The sequence below is a fragment of the Enhydra lutris genome, unplaced genomic scaffold (assembly GCF_002288905.1).
Source record: "Enhydra lutris kenyoni isolate GAN:26980312 unplaced genomic scaffold, ASM228890v2 scaffoldscaffold76, whole genome shotgun sequence".
In the NCBI taxonomy this organism is placed as follows: Eukaryota; Metazoa; Chordata; class Mammalia; order Carnivora; family Mustelidae; genus Enhydra; species Enhydra lutris.
This window is the reverse complement of record NW_019154160.1, coordinates 4,489,545-4,514,553: the sequence shown is the minus strand read 5'-3', so window position 1 is coordinate 4,514,553 and position 25,009 is coordinate 4,489,545. Positions and strand designations below refer to the sequence as shown.

General features: G+C 55.7%; 1 protein-coding gene across 1 annotated transcript in view; it reads right to left on the bottom strand.

Annotated features, from left to right (window-relative positions):
* LOC111160498 (chromosome unknown C1orf198 homolog) overlaps window positions 1-23,315 on the bottom strand; it is a 31,346-nt gene extending 8,031 nt beyond the window's left edge. Inside the window, exons 1-2 of the mRNA XM_022523644.1 lie at window positions 22,959-23,315; window positions 9,673-9,723 (exon numbers count right to left, since the gene is read on the bottom strand). Coding sequence (XP_022379352.1) covers window positions 9,673-9,723; window positions 22,959-23,300 — 393 coding nt within the window. The 5' untranslated portion in view covers window positions 23,301-23,315. The remainder of the gene's footprint in view (window positions 1-9,672; window positions 9,724-22,958) is intronic.
* Window positions 23,316-25,009: the final 1,694 nt, after the last annotated feature.

Genomic DNA, 25,009 nt, shown 5'->3' with positions numbered 1-25,009 from the left:
CACACAAGCAGAGGGAGGGGCAGAGGGAGAAGCAGGCTTCCCGCTGAGCAATGAGCCGGATGCGGAACTCGATCCCAGGATCCTGAGATCAGGACCTGAGCCTAAGGCAGTTGCCTAACCAACTGAGGCACCCAAGCGCCCCTTCTTCTTCTTTTTTAAATAAAAGTAATAAAACTACAATACAGAGAGCTTGGGAATTATTAAAGAAGTCGTTCATAAGTTTCCCTTCTTCTGTAACCCCTACCTTTCGTGTTTTTGTGTCACTGTTTTCGTACACGTATTTCAGGAGGTTGGGATTCTGTTATGCCTGTAATCTGGGGCACTGTAGGCGCACCTCAGTGGCATAGTCGGTTGAGCATCTGACCCTTGATTTCGGCTCAGGTCATGATCTCAGGGTCACGCCGTTCTAATTAAGGCTGCCGCGACCGTCTCCATGCATATAGCTCTTCCTGTGCAGAACTAATTTCTTCAGATACCTTTCCAGATGCGAAATATCAAAATCCAGAAGGATTAAGACCTTTCCTTTTTATGGTTGGAGATGCACACCAGCCGATCTGTTTTCCAGACCTGCCCCAATTTCTACCACCGCCTGTGATATAGCAAGACTGTATTTTCAGTTACTGTCTCATTTAAACGCTGTGCTAACTTAATATACAAAACCTGGTTCTTTAGGACTGTAATGTGTAATTCTTCCCTGGGTTTTACACAGAGCGCTCGCCCCGACTCTCATCGATGGGCACACACGTGTCAGAGGAGGATGAAACCGTTGCTTTTCCCGAGCAAACGGCAGGCCCGGAACCCAGACAGTGCGACGTGCTCTCAGCCTGAGACTTCTCCTAAAGCCTGGACCCTCATGCCCGGTGGTTTCTTCTCAAGGCTCAGAAGACAAGAAGGGATGGGAGCACGAGACACCAAGTTCAAGTGCGGGGCACAGGCGGCTCGCTGCAGTAAAGAGAACCCCAGGGAGAAGCCACCACAGCCCCAGCTCCGCCGATCATGGCCCCCTGAGTGCGTCTCATGCATCGGGCACTTTCCCTGGCTGCTGGGCCGGGTTTTTGAAAAAATGTTCCCTCTTACAAACGAGCAAATGGAGATCCGGAGCAATCTGAGCAGACGGTCCTGGGTCACGAGCCCATGAGATGCAGCTGGATTTCCACCTGAATCCAGCGATCCCAGGCCTGAAGCTGTACCGGGCATCGGGCCATGCATAAAAGCCACTGGCCACCAGGGACGACATCCACATAAACGCCAGGACGTCCTGTACAGGGCCGGATTTGGGTAAGTACGCTGATGATCTAATTTGATTTTGAAAGGGCTGTTTCTGAATGAGCCCCTCAGTACTCTGTATATTTCCAAATGCCACAACAGAATACAGGGAGACTGTGGGCAAAGAGATGACGCTTTCTTTAAATAAGCAAGTTGCTAAAGATACCTCGGAAGTGGAGACCGAGGCTTAGAGCAGAGACGACTTTGATCTGGAAACTGCAATGTAAGGAAGGCGCTTAAAACTGAGCATTTCATCACGCCCCAGGCTTTTTTGGGATCAGCAATTTCTCCAGTGGGATCTCTGCTCAGAAGCCTCTGGAAGGCTGGGCTGAGCCCTTGTGTACGTGGAGGGCAGCCATGGACAGAGCCAGGGACGCTGCGGAGAGGAGGCGGTCCCAGTGGTCCCCAGACCGCTTCGGGCCACCATTGGTAGGGTCCCCCGGCGGCACTGGCAGGACGCGACAGCCTTGAACAGAACGAAACAACAGAGGCTGTGCCGTGTTCCTCGGGCAGTTGGAGACCATGTGGCCCTCCTCAGGGGACAGTGTCGTCTGGTCAGAAGACACGGCTATCCTGACAGTAGTGGCTGCTTTGTTTCAGGGCTTTGGGGTGAAATGGGGAAAATAACTTAGAGATTAAAAAAAAGTATCTTTGATTCAAAGCCTTTTTTCCTGGGTATACATCATTTTTAATTTTGCAAAAGAACAGGACTACACTCTCCTTCTAAAAGATAGTCCTGCGTGATCAGCGGCGCCGGAGCCGGGTCTTCACCAGGAAGGCGGAAAGGGTTCCGTGTTTGTATTCAAACACACACCTGCTGGGAAAGGACAGGGCGGGAAAGAGGAAAGGAATAAAGGACCTTCCCCGTATCTGGATCTCATCTCACTTGACTCCAAAACTCCAGGAACTCTAGAGAACCCGGAGCAGGAACGGGGTCTGGGGGAGAACAAGGCCGCTCCTCCCAGGCCTGCCCCCCACTCCGGATCGCTCCTCCTGCCCCGGGGGGGTTCGCTGCCAACCTGTCTCCAAGCCAGAGGGAAGAGCACCTCCAGACTCATCTTCAAAGACATGCTGTCATAGGCAAGGGGTACCTTCCACTTCAGCCCCGCAGGCCGTTTCAAAGGTGTCACTGCTTTTCCCTTCTGCGACTCACCCCTCCCGGGCTCCTCCCTGCTGGCCACTCCCCTGCTCTCCCAGACCAGGGCTCCAGGGCTGCTCTGGCCTGCCGCGCTTCCCCCAGCTGCCAGACAACCAAACGGCAAAACCGCCCACCGGCTCCCTAACCCTGAACCTGGGCTTTCTTCTTTTTCAGTAAAGAAAGGGAAAACCACCCTTGCCTTGCCAGTCAGCCAGGAAGATTAACAAGCAGATGCCCCTCAAGGTCTGCATCTCAGACAAGCACCTGGGGTACAGTAAGTGCTCAGTAAACACAAGTTACTTTGCTCTTCTCAGTCCTGTGCGGGGCGTCAGCAACATTCCCAGTGGGTCCCCTCCAGGCTCTGGCTCCTCCCATGCCCTCCTCTGCTCACCAGGGGCACGGGGTGTGGTGCCTGCTGTCCAGTGCTGCAGGGGGTCTATGCCCGAACAGCAGAGCCGGGGGATGTCCCCCTTTTGAGCGCCCAGTGTCAGGCCCCGGAGTCAGGGCTGCAAAGCTCCCTGAAAGTATCACGGCCGAGCCACTGTCCTGTCCTGTGGCCTCTCCCAGAGCCTGCGGTTCTGGGACAGTAGGGACTCTGTCCCCCTCGCCTTCCACCATGTCCTTGAAGGTCACACCATACCACTGGTCCTGAGACGGTGTCAGGGGTGCCCTTCTGACTCTGGAATAGATCAGTGAGAGGGATGGGGACAGCCCTGCCTTGCAGAACCCACAGGTCTAACGGGGGTGGGGGGGTGGGGGGACGATGCACTTCTGGGCCCTGTGATGAGCTCCACAGAGCAGAGAGACAACCAAGTTCCAGGTCCCATTTTCTTATTTCTGGAAAAAAGGCTGAAGCGCTCTTGGGAAGGGAGGTGGTGCCAGGTCCAGCCCCTCCACACTAAGCGACCCCGAGCCAGGGCCCCGTGGAAGGACGCTGTGTGTGAGAAGCAGCAAAGGGGTCAACGACTCCAGCTCAGCCACCCCAGATAGGGACAGGAAGTTGGGCTGGGGGGACCCGACACTGCGGGCTCCCATGATCCCTGAGATGGGACGTGGTGGGGAGGCATGGTGACAGCCCATCCCCCACACCCCCGGCCCTCACTGAAGCCCCAGGGAGGACGCGCGGGAGGATTTCGTCCCGCCAAGCCGGGACTGGGCGTCAGTCACCCCATGTGGGGACCTGGGTCTCAGCTGGCCACGTCCGCTCTAAAAACAGCAAGACCACAACTGAGCCCAGCATCTATTTTTATACCCCACTCACTGGAGAGGAATGTGTAATATTTCAGTAAAGGGGGAACGCACGCAGCCAAAACTAACTGTTTGGCTTGGCAGCCTCCGGCAGATCTAAATTGTTGAGACAAAACGCCTGCAGGATCGTCGGGAAATATAATAGTTTCCTGGAGCACATCGGAATAAACCCACAAACCATGTAGCATCTAATCTCCCCAACTCCTCCTCCAAAGAAGGAAGAGAAGGGGAAGATACGCAAAACTGGTAGAATCACGAAACCAGCAGAAGTGACAGCCTGACAGGAAAGACGCATGACGTGGCCACCCAGACACTGGGAATGTCAGACCCTCCAGGCGAGCGGGGGCGGCTGGGCCCAGTGGACTCCCCGCCCCAAATCCCAAAGCACAGGCTTGGACCGGGGGCTGAAGAACATTCCCCTCTACCTTTCCCAGGGAGCTAGGGGACCTCCAGACGCGTGGACGACTCCTGCTCCAGTCCACGGGGCCCCTGTGTCGGGTAGAGTGAGCCTGGGGAAAACCCCACGGAGGCCCAGCAGATGGTGGGTGTACAGAGGCCCCAGGGGCCGAGGTTGTAAGGTTCAGGGACAAATTGTGGCCTCTCCCCTCCAGAGCCTTGTCCTCTCACAAGGACAACAGTAACGCCGCGTTGTCACCGAAGAGGCAGCGTGCGAGCTACAACACACGTTACGCACGCGGGCTTGGATGCCTAGTCCACACCCCTCACTTTGTGCCTTGAATTCCTTGTCTGTAGAGTGGGGTTGTGGGGAGGCTCACACGGGGGGAAGGCACCAAAAGTGCTCACCACGGATGAGAGTAGGGGAGCCGCTCACCACTACTACGGTAGGGAAGTGCGTAAGCACCTGAGTGCCGCGGGTCTGGGGGACAGGTTGGACCTTCAAATAGTTGCGATGGGGGCTGAGCAAAGGCACTGAGGCAGGGGAGCACAGTGCCTGAGGGACGGGGCTGAGGGGTATAGAACATAGAAGGGGCCAGAGGCACAGGACTGGGGCCGCTGGGCTGAGGGAAGAGACACATCACTCCAGACACGGAGACCCAGGATAAAGGTCAGGGCGCCATAAGGATCAGCTCTGGGTCTCAGGAAGGAGAGCTAGGGACGGTATGGGGGTGGGGGCAAGGAGGAGGGAGAGCTGACTGCTGGGCAGAGATTGGGGGGGGGGGTCTTGGTGAGGAAGGCTGGGAGACCGCAAGTAGCCCAGGAGTTAGGCTGTGATGGGGGCACGGGGCAGCTCTCTGTGACCGTGAGTCTCCAACTCTTGCCGGCAGCCAGGAGGGACAGCCAAGCTGTAGCTTGGAAGCCAGGGCCTCCCCCATGCACAGAACATCCTGACGGAATGCCCTTCTGTCCCGCCCAGGCAGGAGCCTCCGGCAAGCCAGGCAGACCCAAGCTCCACTCTCTCTCCATTGATTCAAGCTACCTGCTGTTACTCTCTTCCTTGACCCCTGCCAGAATCCAACCCACAACAGGAAGGGCGACACTGACCCCCAGGCCTGGAGCAATGCCACGTGTGTGCCAATGCCTGACTCAGGGCACAGCACACAGGAGCTGTGACATCGCTCTTTGATCTTTCAACCATTCAGCACAAAGGCCCCTAAGTGCTGACTCTTCTTCCCAAGGAAGAAGCTGGAAGGGGCTAGAAGGACTCCCTGCTCTGGGAATGGTCTGTATCAGCCCCCAGAGACCTTTTGATATGAAAGGAATCAAGGAGCAGATCCCCACCAGCCAGCTTCCATCCCCAAAAAGGCAGTGTACACTGGGAGGGGGACCAAGATGGACAGGAAGAAGCCAGGAAGCCAGACAGCCCAGGCGGGGGCAGGGAAAGGGGAGGCACAGTTGCGGGTGGGGAGGTGTCCCTAGAGCCCAATGACCCAGCGAGCGCCAGGGCCTGACCTGCTTCTGCAGACATCTCTGAATTCCCCAGCCCAGACCCCCCGGAGAATGTCAAGAATTCTCTCTGCTCTGCGCCTCCTTCTCTGGAGCATTCCAAGTGCTGAGTTTTTTCCACTCAAAACATCAGCAGCATGAGAGAGGAATCCAACGTGGGGCCCCACGGCACCCCCCGACCAGCTCACCCGCCACGCTGATACATGACCCCCACTCCCACCCAGCTAAGCCTCCCTTCCAGGATGGAAGACGGCAGAGAGACAGAGGCACCGGGCAGGTGACCCAGGTGGGGAGGATGGGATGGAAGATGAAGCAGGGTTCGGAGAAGGGGGAGAACGGCTGTTACAGAACCCTCGGGGGCTCTCAGGTTCCCAGCACAGGGCCGACTTAGGCTCTGTCAGTGGGAGCACCGCCGGCTGGCCTAAAGGAAGGATCCCCAAGACGTACAATAATCGGCCAATGATCCCCAAATCCCTGGCATTCTAGGTTCTGCCAACAGTCATGACCTTGGGTCAGGCGCTCCCTGGCCTCAGCTGATATATCGGGGGCTCAGGAGTCAGAGCAGAGGGAGAGCTGGGCACTTAGCTGGCCCTCACTGACCGTCTGCTGAGCTTGTATCTCCCAACACGTGTGTACACACGTGTTATGGGAACGGGGAAAACGACAGAAGGAATGTGTGTGAAAGCTTTTCTCCTGCGAGAGTTCTGCCACCGAAGGAAGCCAAGCACTCACGGACAGTGTGTCGAGGGCAGAAGTGTCTACTCGCCTCTGAGTATTAAGCAGAACGTCTGACAGAAGCTGGATTATAATAAATGTCCACTGAATTTCTGAAAAATCGATGAATGAGGTCACGGAGACTGGCTGGAGAACGGAGGCCGCCAGGGGCTGGGGGAGGCGAGCTATCTGAAGGGGAAAGAGCTTCAGTTTTGCGAGAGGAAGAGTTCTGTGGCTACAGGGTGGGGACAGCTGTCTGACGGTGCGAGTTCACTGAATGCCACAGGACTGTCCACCAAAAATGGCCAAAGTGGTCAATTTCACGTGTGATTTACAACTGAAAACTAAAGAAGGAAAAAAACAGATGAGAGAGCAAGAGTCGAGTGAAAGGACCCAGTGTCGCGGCCGCCGGGGTAGAAAACCCTAGCGGGAAAGTGCCTACGTGTCAACTACACTCAAATTCAGTAATTGTTTAAATAAATAAACTGCTACAAATCTTCTGCAACTCACTATGAAGAGGAGTAATCTATTTCCCCAGGCCGGACCGTGCCTCAACAGAGCCCGGAGAAGCAAGCGGAAGTGACACAGGGCCACCTCCCAGCCCCAGTCACAAGCAGGCCTGTAACCTTCCATCCTCGCCCCCAGGGGACTCTTCCACCACCACGTGAAGGAGCCCAGGCTGGCTCTTGGGCCACACGGGGCCCCATCAACACGCAGCACCAACGGCACACGGAAGAGAGCTTATCCTGGAGCGGCCACTCCCACGGGACGGCTGTCCGATGACAGGAGAGCCATCCCAGCCACGGCCAACGGAAGCGCCGCTGAGCCCTGCTAACACCGCCGAGCCCCAGAATCGTGAAGCTGTGGGGTGGTTTGCTGTGCATCAACAGATAACAGACGGAGAGGAGAAGGTGTCACACGGGAGCAGGGGGAGCAAGTATCCGCGTCTGAGCCCCGAGTCCTGCACCTGGAGATCTAGGCCACCCCACCCTGCCGGAAGCCACCTCCTGTTTGCAGCTCTCCAAAGAGATTCCCGCCAGTCTGGAGGTCCTTGGGCAGAGGGCGACAGAGCCAGGGGAGCAGGGCACTCGGACTTACGGCTTGGGAGGTGAGGGGTGGGTCCTTCTAGAACACGACCTTGCCTTGTGAAGACAGAGTAGGGCAGGCCTCTCCGCTCTCTGCACTGCTATTTTGCCTCTACTAGGTTCTAACACTCAGCTGCGTAAGTGCGACCCCAAGAGACCCAACTAAAAGGTGAGGCCCCCGAGCGAGCCCGCCGGCTGGTGACCCGTTAAATTCGGGAGGCTGCTCAGCTGACCGGGTTCCTAAGGGACGCGGCTCACGGCTGCGGACACTTAGCACCGGCACACATGTGATCCCTGACCCTGTCGGCTGTCCTCGTTCTCGGGACACCTGCGTGCCAGGCCGGCCCCAGGCAGCCGAGCCCCGTCGCGGCACCCAGCCCAGCCACTGCCCGTCCTTGTCCCAGAATGTCATCCGCAGCAAGTTAATAATAGATGGCGTGTCCCATCTCGCCAACAGCGGATTCAGGAACATTTCACAAGGCAAATTCTTAATAGAGCAGATATTCTCACGGGGCACAAGATGGATTTAGGGCTTAGGACGTTCTAACTCTTTTGACCTCTCTGCCTTTTCATCACTGTGACGCCGCCAAACGGAGGACCCGGTCCAGGAAAATCTGTGCCGCTTTCTGGGACACTGCATCCCAGGCTGTTTGGTCCCAGCCTGCAGGGGGGGTCCATCTGCCTCTTACCACCAGGGATCCCCTGCAGGGTTAGTGCTCCTCGGTTAACCCCTGGGGAGCCCATCGAAGGAGATGGAGGCTCCTGCTGACTGTCGGCGTGCTGACGTCCTCTCTACCCACCCACAGCTTCCCTTCCAGGGTGCCCGGGCGGGGTGGGGGGGTTCCTGTTGGTTGCAGGGGCTCCTGTGTCTCCAGCCTGCTCCTTGATATCCTTCGAGCAGCATCCAGATCCCTCGGGAGACCCCAGCTCCCAGGCACACCACTTTGCTCACCCTGCCCCCTGCACAGACCTAGATAAAAAATGCCACAACACATGTGTTTGCATTGTTGCTGTATGGTGTTCAGGACCCCACGGGATGGCATGCTGGAGGCCGAGGGACTCTGTGCCCACCAGATGAACATGGGCCCTGCATAAATGCCATGAATGCTCAAAGCCAGCTCCCGGCTCTCCCATGAGGACCGTGTCACACCCTTCCCCATCCCCATCAGGGGTCACCCTTGGCCCCATCAGTAGTCACCCACCAAGTGCTGCCCTCAGCCATCTGAACCTTGTCAAATATTTCATTTTGAGACACAGGCCCCCACGTGAGAGCCTGTTGGGTGTCTTGCAGACCCCCTCCCCCAGTGCTCTGCCCTCACTCAGACCCACCGACTCCGCAGGCCCCCTGGATGCCCACTTCTGCTGGGACAAGCGATGCGGGCTCAGCGGAAAACCAAGCACAAGGCTCAGAGCTTCAAAGCCCTGATCTGACCTCAAGTCGAAGCCCTATTCCAGACACACTGCTGTCTTTGTCACCCCTACTACAGGAAGAGCCCCCCGACACCCAGCACTAAATGTCGGAGAATCATGGCATTTTCCCCTCTTTTTCTTGGGTGACAGACACCAGCCTCTGGGTCCTTTTGCACCTTTGCAACTAGGGAGGCTAGGGGAAATGAATCAAAATCAGTTAAGCTGATACCATTGCGCATCTCCGGCAAGAACACCGATCAATAACGATGATGATGACAATTAACAAAGGTAAAGAAGTGACCAGAAGTGAGCGGTCCCGGTGGGGCCGTGTTTGCTAACACCTGCCCGTGAGTGTGAACCCAGGACCCCTTCAAGTCTGCAGGGTGCCAAGAATGTCTCTCTATTCCCTTCCCCCTCAGACTCTGGTGCCTTAGAGCGGAACCCCTCCAGGCCACCTCCGCAGACCGCTGTGTGGCCCCTTCCACTGTGTCGCTCCTGCCCCCACACCCACCCAGCCTCCTGGCCCTTCTGAGTTCATTGTAATCAAAGCAGCTGTTTCCCCCGCCCCAAAAGCTTCCCTCCAAGCTCTGCCTTAGTGCTGGTGGGGGCAGAGGTAGGAGCGGAGGAAGCCCCCGACGGAGCTGACCCTGCCTTCCCAGGACAGCTGGGGCCCCAGTCAAGGGCACCGCAGGACCCCGGCTGGCGGTACCGACGGCCACTTGAATCCCATCACGAACCCCGCACCGGTCTCCCGGCCGTCACAACTCTCCCCCTCCCGTCCTTCTCCAACGGCAGCCGGGCAGCAGGGCCTCTGCCTTCTGAGGCCACCAAGCGCCGCGAGAAAAGGAGAGAAACACACAATTCTTTCTTAAAAGGACAAACAAATCTAAATTTAATCCAACTTACCCTCGTTTCCCAGGAGAAGGGGGCAGAGTGCTCATCTTGCCAAGTTATGTCCTGAAATAAAAATTCAAGAATCAATGTGAAACCCAAACCCAAACATACCCCATGCCGACATCCGCCCAAGGCCATGGGGGAACCGAACTTGGGATGCATCTCAGCTCCTGGCTCGGGGCAAGAATGACGATTCTCTGCTCCGCGGAGAATGTGCTGTCCTCCTGCGTCTGGCTCCCCTCTCAGCTTTCCAGCGGAGGCGCCCTGGCCAAAAGACGCCCAGTGACCGTGTGGGAGGCCCCGCGGGGACTCGATGGTGGGGATGTGAGCAGGAAGGGAAAGGGGCTTTACGGGCTCGGGCCTTGGCTCTACCAGCAACGGCACACGAGGCCATGCTGGGAAGAAGACGCAGTCCTCAGAGGCCCCCCCCCCTCCAGCGAGATCTGAAAGGCGCGACCAGCGAAGTCCACGAAGAACGTGTGCATTTCATGCCAGTGGCCGCTCCGAGTGGGAGCTCTGACGCCGCTCCCACCCTCGCCAAGAGATCACGATGGCAAGAGCCCTTCAGAAGGGTAACCGAGAATCCGACCACGGCCCCACTGTGCTCGGCGCACTGGCCTGAACAATGATGGGAAAAGTCGGCTTTTCTCGGCTACCCGCTCCAAGCCCCCAGCCGTCATCCTGTGCCGGGAAACGTCTCTCATCTGCGCCTCGCTTCTCCTGGGGATATTTTCTGAACCCAAAGTTGGGACATACTGGGCGATATGGACTCAACACGGGACAAGGTATTTTCAAGTGAGACGGTCCTTCCACAGAGCACCCTGGGGAAGCGAGGGCCTCCCCTCAGAGGCAGGAGATCAGGCTGTGCCCTCCGCTGTAAGGCACACAGGGTCTGAGAAAGCCCACTCTCGGAGCCCCCGCCTTTTCCTTTGAACTTGCCTGCCTCAACCCCTCAGCCCCTAGCTGCCAGCAAACACTACAAACACGAGGGAATGTGGGCCACGGCCCTCCCATTTGGAATTCCAGCTCAACCCGAGTTACTTCTCAGTTTACAAACCCTGTCCCTCCAAAAATGGAAGTGGGCTGCCTGGAGGAATGTGAGTGAAGGAGCCCTTGAGACGAGAGGGAGGCCGTCGGCCCAGCCTCAGCTGTAAGGGCTCCTGGGTCCAGTCCAGGCCGCGGGTGTGCACGGGGCACAGCAACAGAGCAGCGGGCGAAACGACTTCCACGTGTCTCCAACTCTACGAGCTCGGGGCCCTCTAAGCTCCTCTCAGAATCATCAAACAAGAAGGACTTTGTTTCCACATGGGGAAAGTGAAGGAGCCTAACGGCATCTATACATCATTTATTCTAGATTTGAGTTTGAGGGGGAAAGTAAAGGAAACCAACTGGCAAGTGGGCTCTTTTAAAAAGGATTTTTATTAATTTATTGGAGAGAGAGCACACAGAGGCACACAAGCAGGGGAAGGGGCAGAGGGAGAGGGAGACGCAGAGCAGGGAGCCCTGCTTGGGGCTCGATCCCAGGACCCAGAGATCATGACCTGAGCCGAAGGCAGACGCTTAATGACTGAGCCACCCAGGCGCCCCTGTGCTCCTTCTATCCAGACACGGAACAGCGCAGTGGCCACCTCTGTGGACAGAGGAGGAGCTAGAGATTAACTGGGCAGGTAGAGGCAGGGGAGGCGGGGGTGGAGGCAGAGGAGGGGGCAGACCCAGGGACCACGGCACACTGGAGCTGGATCCCCTTATCATACGGTATAATCCGTCCTTCAATATTAGTTATACAGCTGCAATTGGCAAAACTTAAAACAAGGCTTTTGGCTTTGCAAGGAAAATGAGTGTGAGACCAGAGGACCCAAGACGGAGCCTGGAGCTGGGCGAGCACTCTGTCACCAGTGGGGGCAGCCCGCATTCGCTAACATTCCGGGGGGGCACAGACAGAGAGAGGGTCACACCGGGATTTCTCCCCAACTTGGTGTCAAGTCAATAGTCTTTTGTTTGCTCCAGCAAGAAACTCAGTCAAGGGGCAAATTCCTTAGATTTCTGCAATTCTGAGCTCATAAAAAATAATAAAACACTTAACAAAAATAAACATGCCAAGCAAAAATGTTATTGGAGCGCTGATGTCAGCCGTGGCTGCACGCTCCAGCACTGGGAACAGGCTCTCCAGGCAGAAGGGAGGCAAAATGGGACCAGACCTGCAAAGTGGCACCGCGTGCACACTACGACGTTCTCTTTCTCCTTCTGCCACGATGACCAGCACGCAACCAAAACGTGGCCAGGCACACACTGGTGGACGCCCACATCTGCCTTCTGTAGGGTGGCCAGGAAGGGTCCACCACCTGCCGTTGCTGCCCAAGGCCTGAAACCAAAACACATCTGCTACTGGGACCCCAGGATGTCAGGGAGCAGGCTCGGATTCAGCCAACAGTCCTCCCAGTCAAATTCCTCTCCCTAAGGGACGTCTCTCCCAGAGACAATGCTGCACCTCTCTGGAAATTCTTTCTTCTCTGGAGCACGGCATAGGAAGAAGCCCAGAAGTCACCGGACCCCAAAACAGCAGGACAAAGAACAGAGTCCCAGGACACACAGCCCCTGGAAATCATCAGAGGCCAGCACAGCCCAGGGGAGGCTCTGCTGTTCCCAGGTTCCAAGGACTCCGGGATGGACAGACATCACGTCGTCTTTGCCCCAACACCCCAGACACCCTGACTCCCTCTTACTGGAAAATGTTCACCAGACACAAATGTTCACCTCCTGGTAGAAAAAGTACTTTAAAAAAAGAACGTCTGTTCTCTGCCCCTAGTCCCAGAATGCATATTTGCATAAAATCTCCAGCCTTTACTTGACTATTTGGTAAAGAATGTATACCCGAGTGTTCTAAGGTCTCTGGGGGCCTCAGACATTTGTACTTTTGGAGGCTACAGCCAGCAGGGTGCTGGAGTGGGCTTGTACCAACTCGCGGGACCATCAAATGTTCAGGCTGTTAAATACAGCCACTGTTAAAAATTAAGTTACATAAGCACAGGTAAAACACACAGTATTAGGGGGCACCTGGGTGACTCTGTTGGTTAAGACTCCTGGTTTTGGCTCAGGTCATGATCTCGGGGTCAGGAAATTGAGTCCCACATGGAGCTTTGCACTGAGCACGGAATCTGCTTGAGACTCTCTCTTGCCCTCTCCCTCTGCCTCTCCCCCGCCCAAATAAATTAAATAAAATCTTTAAAACACACATACATTGTCTTAAAAACAAAAATAATACACTCCATACCTACAATGGTGGTGGATGTGGAGAGCTTGGAGCCCTCCTGCGCTGTTGGGGGGATGTGGGAAACAGTGTGGCAGTTCCTCAGAAAGGAATTAAACACAGTATTGCCATCGGATCGAGAAATTCCACTCCTGGAGCTGCAGCCACCAGAAACGAAAGCGGGCACTCGGACAGGCACCTGAACCCCAGCACCTGCCGCAGCATTAGGCATGGTAGCCAGAATGTGAAGTGATACCAGTGTCCGACGACGGCTGAAGAAACCAAAGGTGGCAAATCTGTACATGGAATCCTACTCAGTCTTCAAAAGGAAGGGAACTCTGACACCGGCTACAATCGGAATGAACCGTGAGGACATCCTGCTAAATGAATAAGCGAGCCACTCCAGGGCAAATGGTACGTGACTGCACTTCTCCGCGGTGCCCAGACTCAGGCACCTGCATGGAGACAGAAAGCAGAACGGAGCTGACCAGGGAGGGAGAAATGGGAAGTTACTGATTAATGGATTCAGAGTTTCTTGCCGAGGGGATGGAAAAGTTCTGGAAATGGACAGTGGTAATGGCTGCACAGCAGTGGGAAAGTACTCGATGTCCATTTAAGAAGGTTTACAATGGTTCGTTTTATGTTATATATATTTTCCCACAATAAAGGAATCTGAAAAAGCAACATTCGGCATAAGCCCAAACGTACGACATTCTGGAAAAGGCAAAATTATAGAGACCATACGAAGATCAGCGGTTGCCAGAGCTGAAGGGAAGGCAGAGCCCAGAGTATTTTAGGGCAATGAAAACATTCTGAACCCTACTGAGTCATGGACACTTTTCTCAAAACCCACAGAATGCACATCAAGAGTAGACTCCAAGGTCAGCCACGGACACGCCCATGTGTCGATGTCAGGTTCATCCGTGGTTAACAAAGGTCCCACTCTGGGGGCCGGTGCCGACAGTGGGGGAAGCTGGGCACGTGTGGAGGCCGGGGTTTGCCTCAGCTTCTCTGAGAACCTGAAACTGCTCGCCACGCACCCTGCTCCTCCGTGGGTCCCCAGGCAATCAGCCGGGCTCCGGGTCAGGGTCCTCGCCCCCACTCCCCGGGACCACACGCTCAGCAGTTACCCACACACCCCGGGCTGTGGCCGGCACCGCACACGCTGACACTCACCACCTTTAACACTGAATGTAAAGGCTGCAACTGAATTTTAAAGTGATTTCGGTCATTTTGCTTTTGAAATTATTTAGTTACAAGCACCTTATGTCATGGGTTACGACTCCTCTGTACCAGTCATGACTCTTCCAAAATCATTCTAAAGTGAGAAACTCCGGACTCCGTGTTGACTGCAAAGATGGCCAAATTTTACAGATCCTAACTGTTCCTCTTCACGAACGGGATTCGAGGCTACTGAGCCTTTGTGTTTTTATAACTTTCTTTCCACCTTCAAGGCCCTGCCCATGGATTTTACCGTTGCGGCTCAAGTGCGGGGCCGAGAGCCCCTTGTGGACGGCAATGTCTGTTGTGGCTGCCCCCCCCCCGGGTCTGCCCCAGGAAGGAAGCCAACCCAGAGGCACAGGCTTTCTCCCACTGCCCAAAGCCAGGCCGCGAGCAGCCAGGACACGGGAAGCAGCTCCCTTCCTGGAACATTTGAGGGCACGCACTTCAGAGACCCTGTGGCATGTGGGCAGTCCAGCCTATGTTCTGGGCCCGTCTGCCACCTTGGCCTGAACAAACCGCTCCTGCCCAGTGTACGCCCTCTCGGGGCACACCTGTCCCAGCTTCTCCCTGATGCCAACCCACCCCCGGTCTCCCCCCGTGAGCACGTGGCCACACAGCCACACCGGGCTGCAGGGCTCGGGCCCCCCTCTGCCTGCCCCGTCCACCCCGCGTGCAGAGAAACCCTCGGTCAATACCGCCAAGTGGGTCCCATTGTCCCCAAACAGGGACTCCTACAAAAGCAACACAGGGTTCAGGCAGCTCTCCCGAGAAACCCCGGGTTTTCGGGCCCAGCTCACTCTCACTCTACTTCGGAGCGGGCAAGGTCCCGGCTCTGGGCTTAGTATAACCCGCCAAGGCGAAGTCACAGTCTCCTATGAAGGCTGCAAGGCTCCAGCATAAGAAGAATCACATCCAAAACCGTGTATGTCTTCATTCTCCCCAGCATTCCAGGATCACCTACGAGCAGCTGCAGCCACGCCCCTAGCAGCACCACGGCAGAACTGCTGTAAGCACAACCCGACCAGTCCACACCCGCAGCTGCTGGGCTGCCGACATCCTCCGGGTGACAGAACAGGTGCGTGGTTCCTAATCTCAGGGTGACGGCAGCTGGAATCCCAACCACGGAGCGTTCCCGCCACAGACCCGAGAGATTCAGAAGCAGCGGCACCATCCTGCAACATTGCTAGGTGCTCGCTGGAAGCCTACATCGTCACCGTGCTCCTGAAGCCCATAAATTACAGGACTTCCTAGCTGACAGACAGTGGCATCCTGACTTAAAGGTCAGAAATTTAAGGAGAGCCCGGGTGGCTCAGTTGGTTAAGTGCCTGCCTTTGGCTCAGGTCATGATCTCGGGGTCCTGGGATGGAGCCCCCACATCGGGCTCCCTGCTCAGCAGCGAGTCTCCTCCTCCCTTTGCCCCTGTTCTCCCCCTCCCCCTGGCTAGTGCATGCTCTCTCTCTCAAATAAATAAAATCTATTTAAAAAAAGGTAAGACATTTAAACTGTAAATACTGTAAAAGCAACCAGGCTCAGACAGCAGAGCCTGGGGAAGGGGACAGAAATGCCCTATGCTGCTGACTGTCTCGGTCCTCTAGTGATGTCCGGTGGCCCGGACTCCCGGGCACCCCTGCACGGGGCACGCTCTTGCTGGGGAGCTGTCTGCTGTCAACCTCTACCTCGAAGACGTAGTAGTGCGGTAAGAACAGGTGAGGCAATCCCACGCCTTGGCATGTAACCAAACAAGCTGAAACGTTACATCTACACAAAAACCTGCACACTGACATTTCCAGCAGCTTCATTCATCATCGCCACAACCCAGAAGCCATCGAGGCATCCCTTAGCAGACGAATGGATCATAAATGACGGGAGACATGGACAGAGGAGTATTACTCAGCGCTAGGAAGAAATGAGCTATCGAGTCCCGAAAAGACACAAAGAACCTTCAGAGCACACTATGAACGCACAGAAGCCAATATGAAAAGGCCATAGACTAAAGCTCCGACTGTATGGCATTCTGGAAAGGGCACAGCTATGGACATAGTCCGTGGCTCAGCGGTTGCTGGGGGTGGGGGAGGGGATGGAGGAAGAGGCAGAGCACAGAGGAGTCTCAGGGAACTATACTAACGATGGATGCGTAGCATCACGCATCTGTCCAGACCCACCAAATGCGCACACCGAGAGGGAACCCTAACGCAGACTACGGACTCCGGGGGAGGCTGATGGCCTAATCAGTGTAGCTTCACCCACTGTAAGGGATACAGAACTCTTGGGGGTGGGGTGTTGGCAGCAGGGGAGGCGGTTCATGGGGGGGGTACAGGAACGATACAAGAAACCTCTGTACTTCCTGCTCCGTTTTGCTGTTGACCTAAAGCTGCTCTCACGAACAAAGTTTACTAAAAAACAAAGCGGGAGAGGGAGGACAAATGATGACAATATGCCCCCCCCTTTTTTTTACCAATGGCTTCTTTTTAGGGACTTTTATTTATATATTTATGGAATCGATGCTTCTGCCTCTGGCATGTAATATATTTAACTCTGCTGAGATAGGAGGGACGCAAGGACAAAACTTGCAGACCAACAAGAGAAAAACAGCTAGGGCTGAACCCGTGGGCAGGCTCCACCGTGAATACAAATTCAGGAGCCCGGGCCCCTGAGGCCACGGCAGGAACGAAAGCTCGGTGTCCTCCTGGTAAGAGGTGCAGGGGAGGTGGGAGAGACTTCGACCAAAACAAACAGAAAATGAGGAGGACATTTCAACAAACAGAACTGGCCTTCATTCTTTTTTTTTTTTTTTTTTTTTGAAAAATGGCTTTTTCTCCGGTATTAAAGGAATCTCTTGCTTAAGAGTATGAAAGTGATTCCTGCCACTAAAAGGGCCCCAGATCTGCCAACCTGGTTCTCAGCTCTGCCCCAATCCTCTCTGTGCGACAGTGAATCAATCACTGAATTTCTATCCAAAACCCATTCCTTGGCAGCCCCTGGGTCGCCCCTCCCCCAACCCAGGGGCCAGGGAGAGGGCCTATGCGGCTGCTTTAGCTCCCAGGGCTCATCTAGTCAACACCCTTCCTCCCCTACGTGGGGTAGCAGGCCAGGTGCTACTCTGGGCAAAGAATCATCAGTTCAAAAGGAGAAGCCTGTGAGAGAGGCCCTGCAGCCTCCCCCTCACGGCCCGTGGAAAGAGATCTGGGCTCGTGGCCACGTTCTCAACTCCGGTCCAGAGCCAGGGCACAGAACCCCAGATGCAAGGACACAGAAAGCCACATGAACCTGCTTATCTTTTCTAAAAACCGTCTGGGCTCCACCAGACGGAAGGTGGGAATCATAATTATACATTCCACTTTCCTTAAAAAACAAATCCAAAATACTGAGAAAGTAACTCTCAATTTTCCTTATTTTTTTGCCAAAGGCTGACAAAAAGGAAAAGGCCAAACTGTTCCAGTGGAGGGGGAAGAGGTGCCCTCATGTGTGACAGGTCCTGTGTCAGGACCCCATACGGCCAAGCAAACTTAAATCTAATGAGTTAACACTTGAGGAAAGTTCTGGAAGGATAACGACCAACGGCTTCGCAAAGCTACTTCTGCAGTATTTGGATCTTTTAACAGTAACATGCAAATACATTATCTTCTATACCCTACAATGATTTAATTGGCTTATTTTTAAAAAAAACAAACATCTAGGGGTGCCTAGCTGACTCAGTCAGAAGAGCGTGTGACTCCTGCTCACGGGGTCATTGAGCTCCAGCCTCACGTTGGGTATAGAGGTTACTAAAAAAATAATAATAAACTTAAAAAAAAAAATCTGGGCTGGCCAGCGTGGACCCTAAAGGAGGGAGAAGCAAAGCAGGCCCTTTGCAGGTGGTCCCCAGGACACCGAGTGGAAGCAGCGGCTCAGCATGGTTTGCTGAGCCGGGATACTCCATCCTGACCCCCAGCCTCCCGAGCACCCTCAGATCACTTCAGGGAAAGGCACTTCAGCCAGGTGGGGACAAGAGCTTGATGTGCGGGGGGCTGGGCCAAGGCGTGAGCCCGCAGAAGCCTGCAGAAGGGAGTGCCCTGCAAAGGGTGTCGGGGAGTCAGGGAGGCCCAGGCTCGGCCCCAGAGGAGGAGGGGAAGGCAGAGGGGATCGAGGAGGCAGCCAGCCAGCCTCCAGATCCCTGCAGCAGGGGAAGGGACGAGGACGCCTGAGGAGGGACACTTCCTTCCAACAGCAGCTGGTCATGCTAACCTGTTGAAGGGGGGACAGAGCTTTCTGGCTCCGAGGCCCCAAAACTCTGGGCTCCATGGCATTCGAGATCCCGAGCAGGGTTCCCGGGGACTGGCGTGTGGCACAGGGGCAACACCCTTCCTGCCCAGCTTCCCAGCTGCCCTTCCTACCTACTTTGTGGGAGGCGGGAGAGACACGTAGGTCCATGAGAAGCAAACACACCAAATTCCCGGGGCTCCCTGCTCATGGCCTGTAACACATCCCTAAAAATTCAGCTTTGGGTTTTTGCTTACCCCCTCCCCCAATTTGGTAACAGGAAACAGCAGAAGCAGACTGAATGATCTCAAAAACCTTCTAAAATGAAAATCTAAAAAAAAAAATTTTTTTTTAATTAATTAAAAAAAGAAAGAAAGAAAGAAAAGAAAATCTCTCATCTCCCAGGCCATTTCCTGCTGAAGGAAGAATGCAGGGAAAGTCAGACTGCTAAAGGCCTGTTTGCAAACAAGCCTTCAGGTTCATACCAAATACCAGAGAAACCTCATGGGCCACTCGTTTCACGGAAGGAGGCCTCCGCCCTGAGCAGGTGGCACGGCCGGGAATGGAGGCCAGGTCTGGGGACCCCAGGTGCTCCTCTCCTTTCGCTGAGAGAGAAGGCGTCCACCAGCTGCTCCAGATTCTCTGCATAGGAGTGGCCTGGGGACACGACGGGGGGGGGGTTAGCAGGCGTTGGTGGCCTTGTGTTGAAACTGTAGTAAGATCACATGTTCATGGGGTGGGGGGACTTTTTAAGGAGCTGGTGAAGATAATGGACAGCCAGGCAGCCCTAGAGTGAGAACGCCTCTAGCTTCTAATGTAATGGGTTTTGAGAGATATTTGCTGAATTGACTCCCAAGGAAGTAAAAACGGAAAACGGACAGGTCCCCTCAAGGCTTCAGGGCACAAAGGCAGCCAATCTCCCTCCACACCAGGTTGGTCACCCCGGCAAGGGGGCATCTGAGCCCTGACCTTCCTGCCGTACAGACAGTGAGGGTACAACTGAAAACAGATGCCGCGGTGTCACAGTTCTCTAGGCAGAGCGGTCCCACCAGAGGCAAGTGTGACCTGGGAGCAGAGCCCCGCCCACACTCAGGGCCACCGAGATCGATGACCATCAGTATGCAGCCGGGTTTCTGCTGACTTGTTCCTTCATACATAAGAACAACTAGACGCTGCTCACATCTGGAGGCTGTATTTTTATGATCGGACTTAAAATGTGGGATACAAAAAGGTTACCGGTAATGGGGGAGAGGGCATTCAAAGAAACGGGTGATGTGCTTGTCCTCCAGGGTAGCTGAAGGGGTGTGGGGGGGGGACACCATCCGAGGCTAATGTGACTGCTGATCTGGAGACAGGCCACATCACGGCCACACTGCGGACAGAACACACTGAAGCTTCAGACACGTGTCCCGAGGCAGATCGCCAGAGGCCACCAGGACAGAGTTCCTTCTCACGTGGACAACCCTGACAGGCCAACCCCAGGCTTCGCAACAGCAGAAATGTATTTATTTCATGATCATGATTTTTGCAAGTGGCAACAGAGAAACTAGCTTATAACCCACTTGCCACCTGAACAACACAGGGCTTAGGGACACCTGTGCCCTTGAAAATCCACGTCACTTATGACTCCAGAAACTTCACTGACAGCTTAGGGTCAACCAGAAGCCTTACCAGTAAGACAAACAATCGATTACCACATTATTTTATATGTTATCTGCATTCACTGCATTCTTACAATAAAGTAAGAGAAAAGAAAATGTTATAAAGAAGATAATAAGGAAGAGAAAAATACATCTATGGTACAATATTTCACCCCACAAGTCTGCATATAGGTGGACCCACGTGCTTCAAACCCGTGCTGTTCAAGGTTCAATGGCATTCTTAACCAGGAATGGCTGCAACCGTCTTTCAAGCCCGTAGGCCCCTCATGGGCATGATCTCGGCCCACACCCTCTCAATGCTATTCCCATCGCAGAGGCCAGAAAACCCCAGCTCGGGGAGGTTTGTGATTCAGTCACAGTCAAAAAGCTGGTAGATGGGGGAGCTAAGACTCAAACCCAAGACTCTCCGCAGAGCCCAGGCTCCGCCTACCTCGGCCTGAGGAAAGGCCCGCGGAAACCAGTATGTACAACCAGTATGAGGGATGGTCTTTCGTGGAAGTACAGAAGAGGCCACCGCCTGTTCGTTATCTAGAATCAGACAGTGGCTCCGGAGACAGCTGATTCACCAGAAGCACCCAGGCGTCAGAAGTCTGTCTGTGGCTGCTGGGGGTGGGCAAGCCAGAGGGGACCTCCCAATAGCATTCTCCATGCCCTAATTGGCTGTGGAGGCCCCTGGGACATCAGAAGACAGATCAAGTAGGAAGGGACAAAGGGCCTTACTCAATTTGGTTTAGGGCCCTTCTGGACAAACTTGGGCCACCTATCTGGGCCACTCTGTCCATCAGCCTCACCGGGGGTCACCCCTACCCCACCCCATCCCATCGCCCCTTGTGCCCGGGAGCCAGCGCTCCTCCATGAACAGCCCTGGGCACAAGACCACCAACTACTTTGGTGCCAACCTCTTGCCAGGTCTGGGGAAATGCATTTTAAACACCCTCATGCCATTAAACCACACAGCCACTGCAGGCAAAAACAGACCACGCGCCACGTTCCTAACTACCTCTCCTCGAATTCAGTGTCCTCTGTCCCTCTGCCGTCTGTGCCAAGTTGGCCAGAGGCATTGCAAGACATCCTCTCAGCCCATTTTCTTAAAACTGAGTTCAATTCTGAAAAACACAGCTGGTCTGCTCCCAGAATGGCATGAAGGTAACTACAGGAAAGATTTCCGTTTGCTTTTAAATCACATCGGGCTTCCAGATCCAGAAACGGGTCAGTCTGGCACCCAGTTCAGGAATCTGAGTACAAAATTAACTTGGCCACATCTTTCCTTATCAGTGATACCGAGCCCTTATATGGCAAGAGCTTTCTGATGATGGGCAGGCACGTGGATATTCTTACCGGGACACCAAGCTAAGGAAAAATGACCGTCACTCTCCAACATCTGTAAGTACTTAACAGGTTTACTTCCTCTCCTCTTTACTTACTCAGGACTTTTCCAAAGAGGGGCTGCTAGCTTTTGCATCACCCAAATCTGAGCACAAACACTGCAAATGGCTTCATACAGATGCAGATTTTTACACTGAAAATGTTGGCTCTTAAATACATTTTGAACCTGTATCTTCATCCCCGCCCCCCCAGTATACCACACCCTTGTTTTTCCTGGCAGAGCCTTCAGAGTGTAAAAGTCCAATGCAGACTTTTCTTTGAATTCTCTAGGAATAAGGCAATTTGGGTAACATATTTCTGTCCACACACCCCTCACATTTAAGTGGGTTTACGACCACAAACATTTTATATTAATAAATGTCTCAGCACACCCAAGCCTGAAAATCAGCTTTAAAATGCAGTGTTAACTAGAATCCCTTCCACAACCCACAACACCCTGGGAAAAACTCATCAACTCCAGCTTCCCTCCTGCAGGCTCCCAGGGTTAAAACAGAACGTGGGCTTAATTTGCACACTTCCTTTTTAGACTTCTTGCTCCTTTTGACTTCGCCCTTCATGGTCAAAGTTGAGTGTGAAAGGCCAGATTCTAATGGCACAAAACAGTGCAAATTCGAATGGCACCGAATGGGTCCCAGTGAAAGAAAAAAGGAGAGAAAGACCAGGTTTCTAAGCAGCACTGAACACTCAGGCCTTTGTGACTTAGAAGAGGACATCCCTGAGTTTCTTCTCCTATAGTTCCAGCGTTTCTCCCCTCTCGGAAGTGTGGGGACGGGAGTCTAGATCAAAGACCCAGACATGCCCTTATATGTAGCAAAGGCTTGCTGGAGCCCATTTAAACTCATCCCTTAATTTTTCGATGGAAAAACGGGGCCCTATGCTCGCCCCCCAAATCAAAGCTTCACATCGTGCTCACCGGTAAAACATCTCAGGGAAACATCCTAACCTTGGAAGGCAGGCACCTCTTCCTTCTTTTTATCCTGTTTGACAGTCTCACTTGTCCCGTACAACTCATCACAAATATTAATGTATATAATTTTCTAAGTGCCTTCCCGGGCAGGCGCGGGCTGAGCAGTATTATCTCCGGTTTACCCCGGGACGGGGGAGGGGCGGGGAGAGAAACTGAGGTTCCAGGAGGTTAAGTCACCCCCGGCCGCACAGCCGAAGAGCAGAGTGGATTAGAGCTCGGCTTGGCTGGTTTACAATCCCCTGCTGTCCGCCCCGCCCCCCGGTCAGCCTCGTTTAGGAGCAGCCGCCTTCGGCTGCGGGAACTCTCCGACTCCGGTGGGGCCCAGCCGCGCGGGTCTAGGTGGGGGTCTTTAAAGACCACCTCCTCGCGGCGATTCTCAAACTCCCTCTGGGGAGCCCCGCGCCCCGCGGCGGCGGCGCCTTGACGCCCCTCCCGCCCACTCCCATCCCTGCCCCTCCTGCTTCCCAGCCCCTACCCCCGCGACCGGCGGGGGCGACCTGACGCGGGCAGGGGCCACCCGGGCCGCGTCGGGGCGCGGGGAGGTGAGAGAGTTGCCGGCCGCGGCCGCACCTACCTCGTCCCCGAAGCGCACCACCTTCTGGCCCGTGGGCCCGCGCAGGCCGGGGAAGCGCGCCAGGTCCTCGGAGTCCCCCGAGTCCCCCGGGTCGCGGGTCGCGGGGGCGCCCGGCCCCACCAGGCACCGGTCGATGATCTCGTCCTGCTGCGCGGGCGGCAGCCGCGCCCACTCGGGCCCGTACTTCTCGCGGATCTTCTCCTTGTCCTGCATGATCTTCCTGGCCATGGGGCTCAGCGACGAGAAGTAGGTGAAGCGCTTCCGCTCCCGGTCATCCAGAGGCCGGTTCCCGCTCATGACCGCCGAGCGCGAGGCCGCGATTGCCGCCGCCATCGACGCCATGCCCGGCCTGGCCGCCGCTCCCCCTCCCCGCACCCCTCCCCGCGCCGCGCCGCCCCCGCAGCCTGGAGCCCCGCCCCTCGAGCCCCGCCCCTGCCCCCGAGCGCGGAGCCCTTCCGCCCCCGAGCCCCGCCCCCGCCGACTCGGGAACCCCGCGCCTCACCGCCCCAGGAATCACCCTCCGTGCGCGCACCCCGGTGAACCCCGCCCTCCCCACACCTCCGACGACCCCGCTTTCCGAGCCCGTGCACCCCCGGGACTCTCTGCCACCTCCCCGACCCGCGGAGCCCAGCGCCTCGCAGCCCCGAGGACCCCGCCCTCCCCCACTCCCGAGGCGAGCCCGCCCACCCCCGGAAACTCCGCCCTCCGCACCCCGAACACAGGAACCCCGCCCACCGCGCCCGCCAGACCCCCGGGAACTTCGCGCACCCCAGCCCCGGTACCCCGCCTTCAGCAACCTCCGCACCCCGGGGACCGCCGCGATCCGCACCCCGGGTACCCCGCCCTCCGCACCCCGACCCCCGAGAATCCCGCCCACCGAGCCCGCCCAACCGCGGGAACCCCGCCCCCGGACCCGCCCACTCCCGGGAACACTTCCCACCCCCTCCCCGAACCCGCCCTCTCGGGAACCCCACCCTCCGGGCCGCACGCTTGGAATCCCGCCCCCGAGCCCGCCCACTGCCGAGAACCCCACCCTCCACGCCCCTCTCCCGCGTCCTGATCGCTCTCCCGCGTTGCAGCCGCTCCCCCACTTTTCAGGGCTCCCCTTGGGCGCCTCAGGGGGCGGCGGGCGCGCCCCCAAGTCCGCTCCCGGCGGTCTGTCGGGGCTGCTGGTGGTGACCGCCATAGCGCCACGTGGTCAGTTGTTTGACAAAGGAAACTTTTCTCCCGCGGAGGAGAAGCCGGATTTCAGGACCGAGCCGCCTGCCGCGTCCTTCCTTTCGGGTCCCTTTCCCTGAGGAGCCTGTGGAGAGAGAACTAGCGTCGGAGCGTTCGCGAAAAATTAGTTCCCGCTCCTCCTAAAAGGACAGAGGAGGGAAACGAAGTGCCCGGTGACTCCAAGCGCCTTTCCCTGGGGGGACTACAGGACAGGCTCAGGGGCCGGCGGCCGGCGCACCCGCACTTGGTTTTGCCCGCGCGCGTGGAGGTTTCCCCAGGCCGGCGGCGCGGTCGTAGGCATTCTCCCAAACCGCGGACGACGTGACAAGATTTACTCTGGAACTTCAAAAATCACGGGAGCTCTCAGCAGTTCGATGTTCGCAAACACGGAGGGAGGGCAGAAAGTTTTCATAGGCAGAGAAGCAACATCCCAACAATAGTGGGACGATGTCTGTCGTTTTGAAGTCTGTCCCAGACCACAAAAATTAAAATTACACAGAGCCCTCATCTCATTGCTGTCAGGTTGGGGATTTTTTGTGTTTTTGTTTGTTTGAGATTTTATTTATTTGAGAGAGAGAGAGAGAGAGAGAGCATGAGCAGGGAGGGGGAGGGGCAGAAGGAGAAGCCGACCCCCACCCCGGCCCCGGCTGAGGGGGGTCCGTCCCAGAACTCCAGGATCGTGATCCAAGCTGAAGGCAGACGTCTAACTGACTGAGCCACCCAGGCACCCTATCAGGCTGTTTGGAACAGGACTGTAAGGTCTCAGATGACAACCTCCACTCTTAGAACAAAAGAAGTTGCGTATCAAATTTTACTTAGGGTCTTTGCCTCTA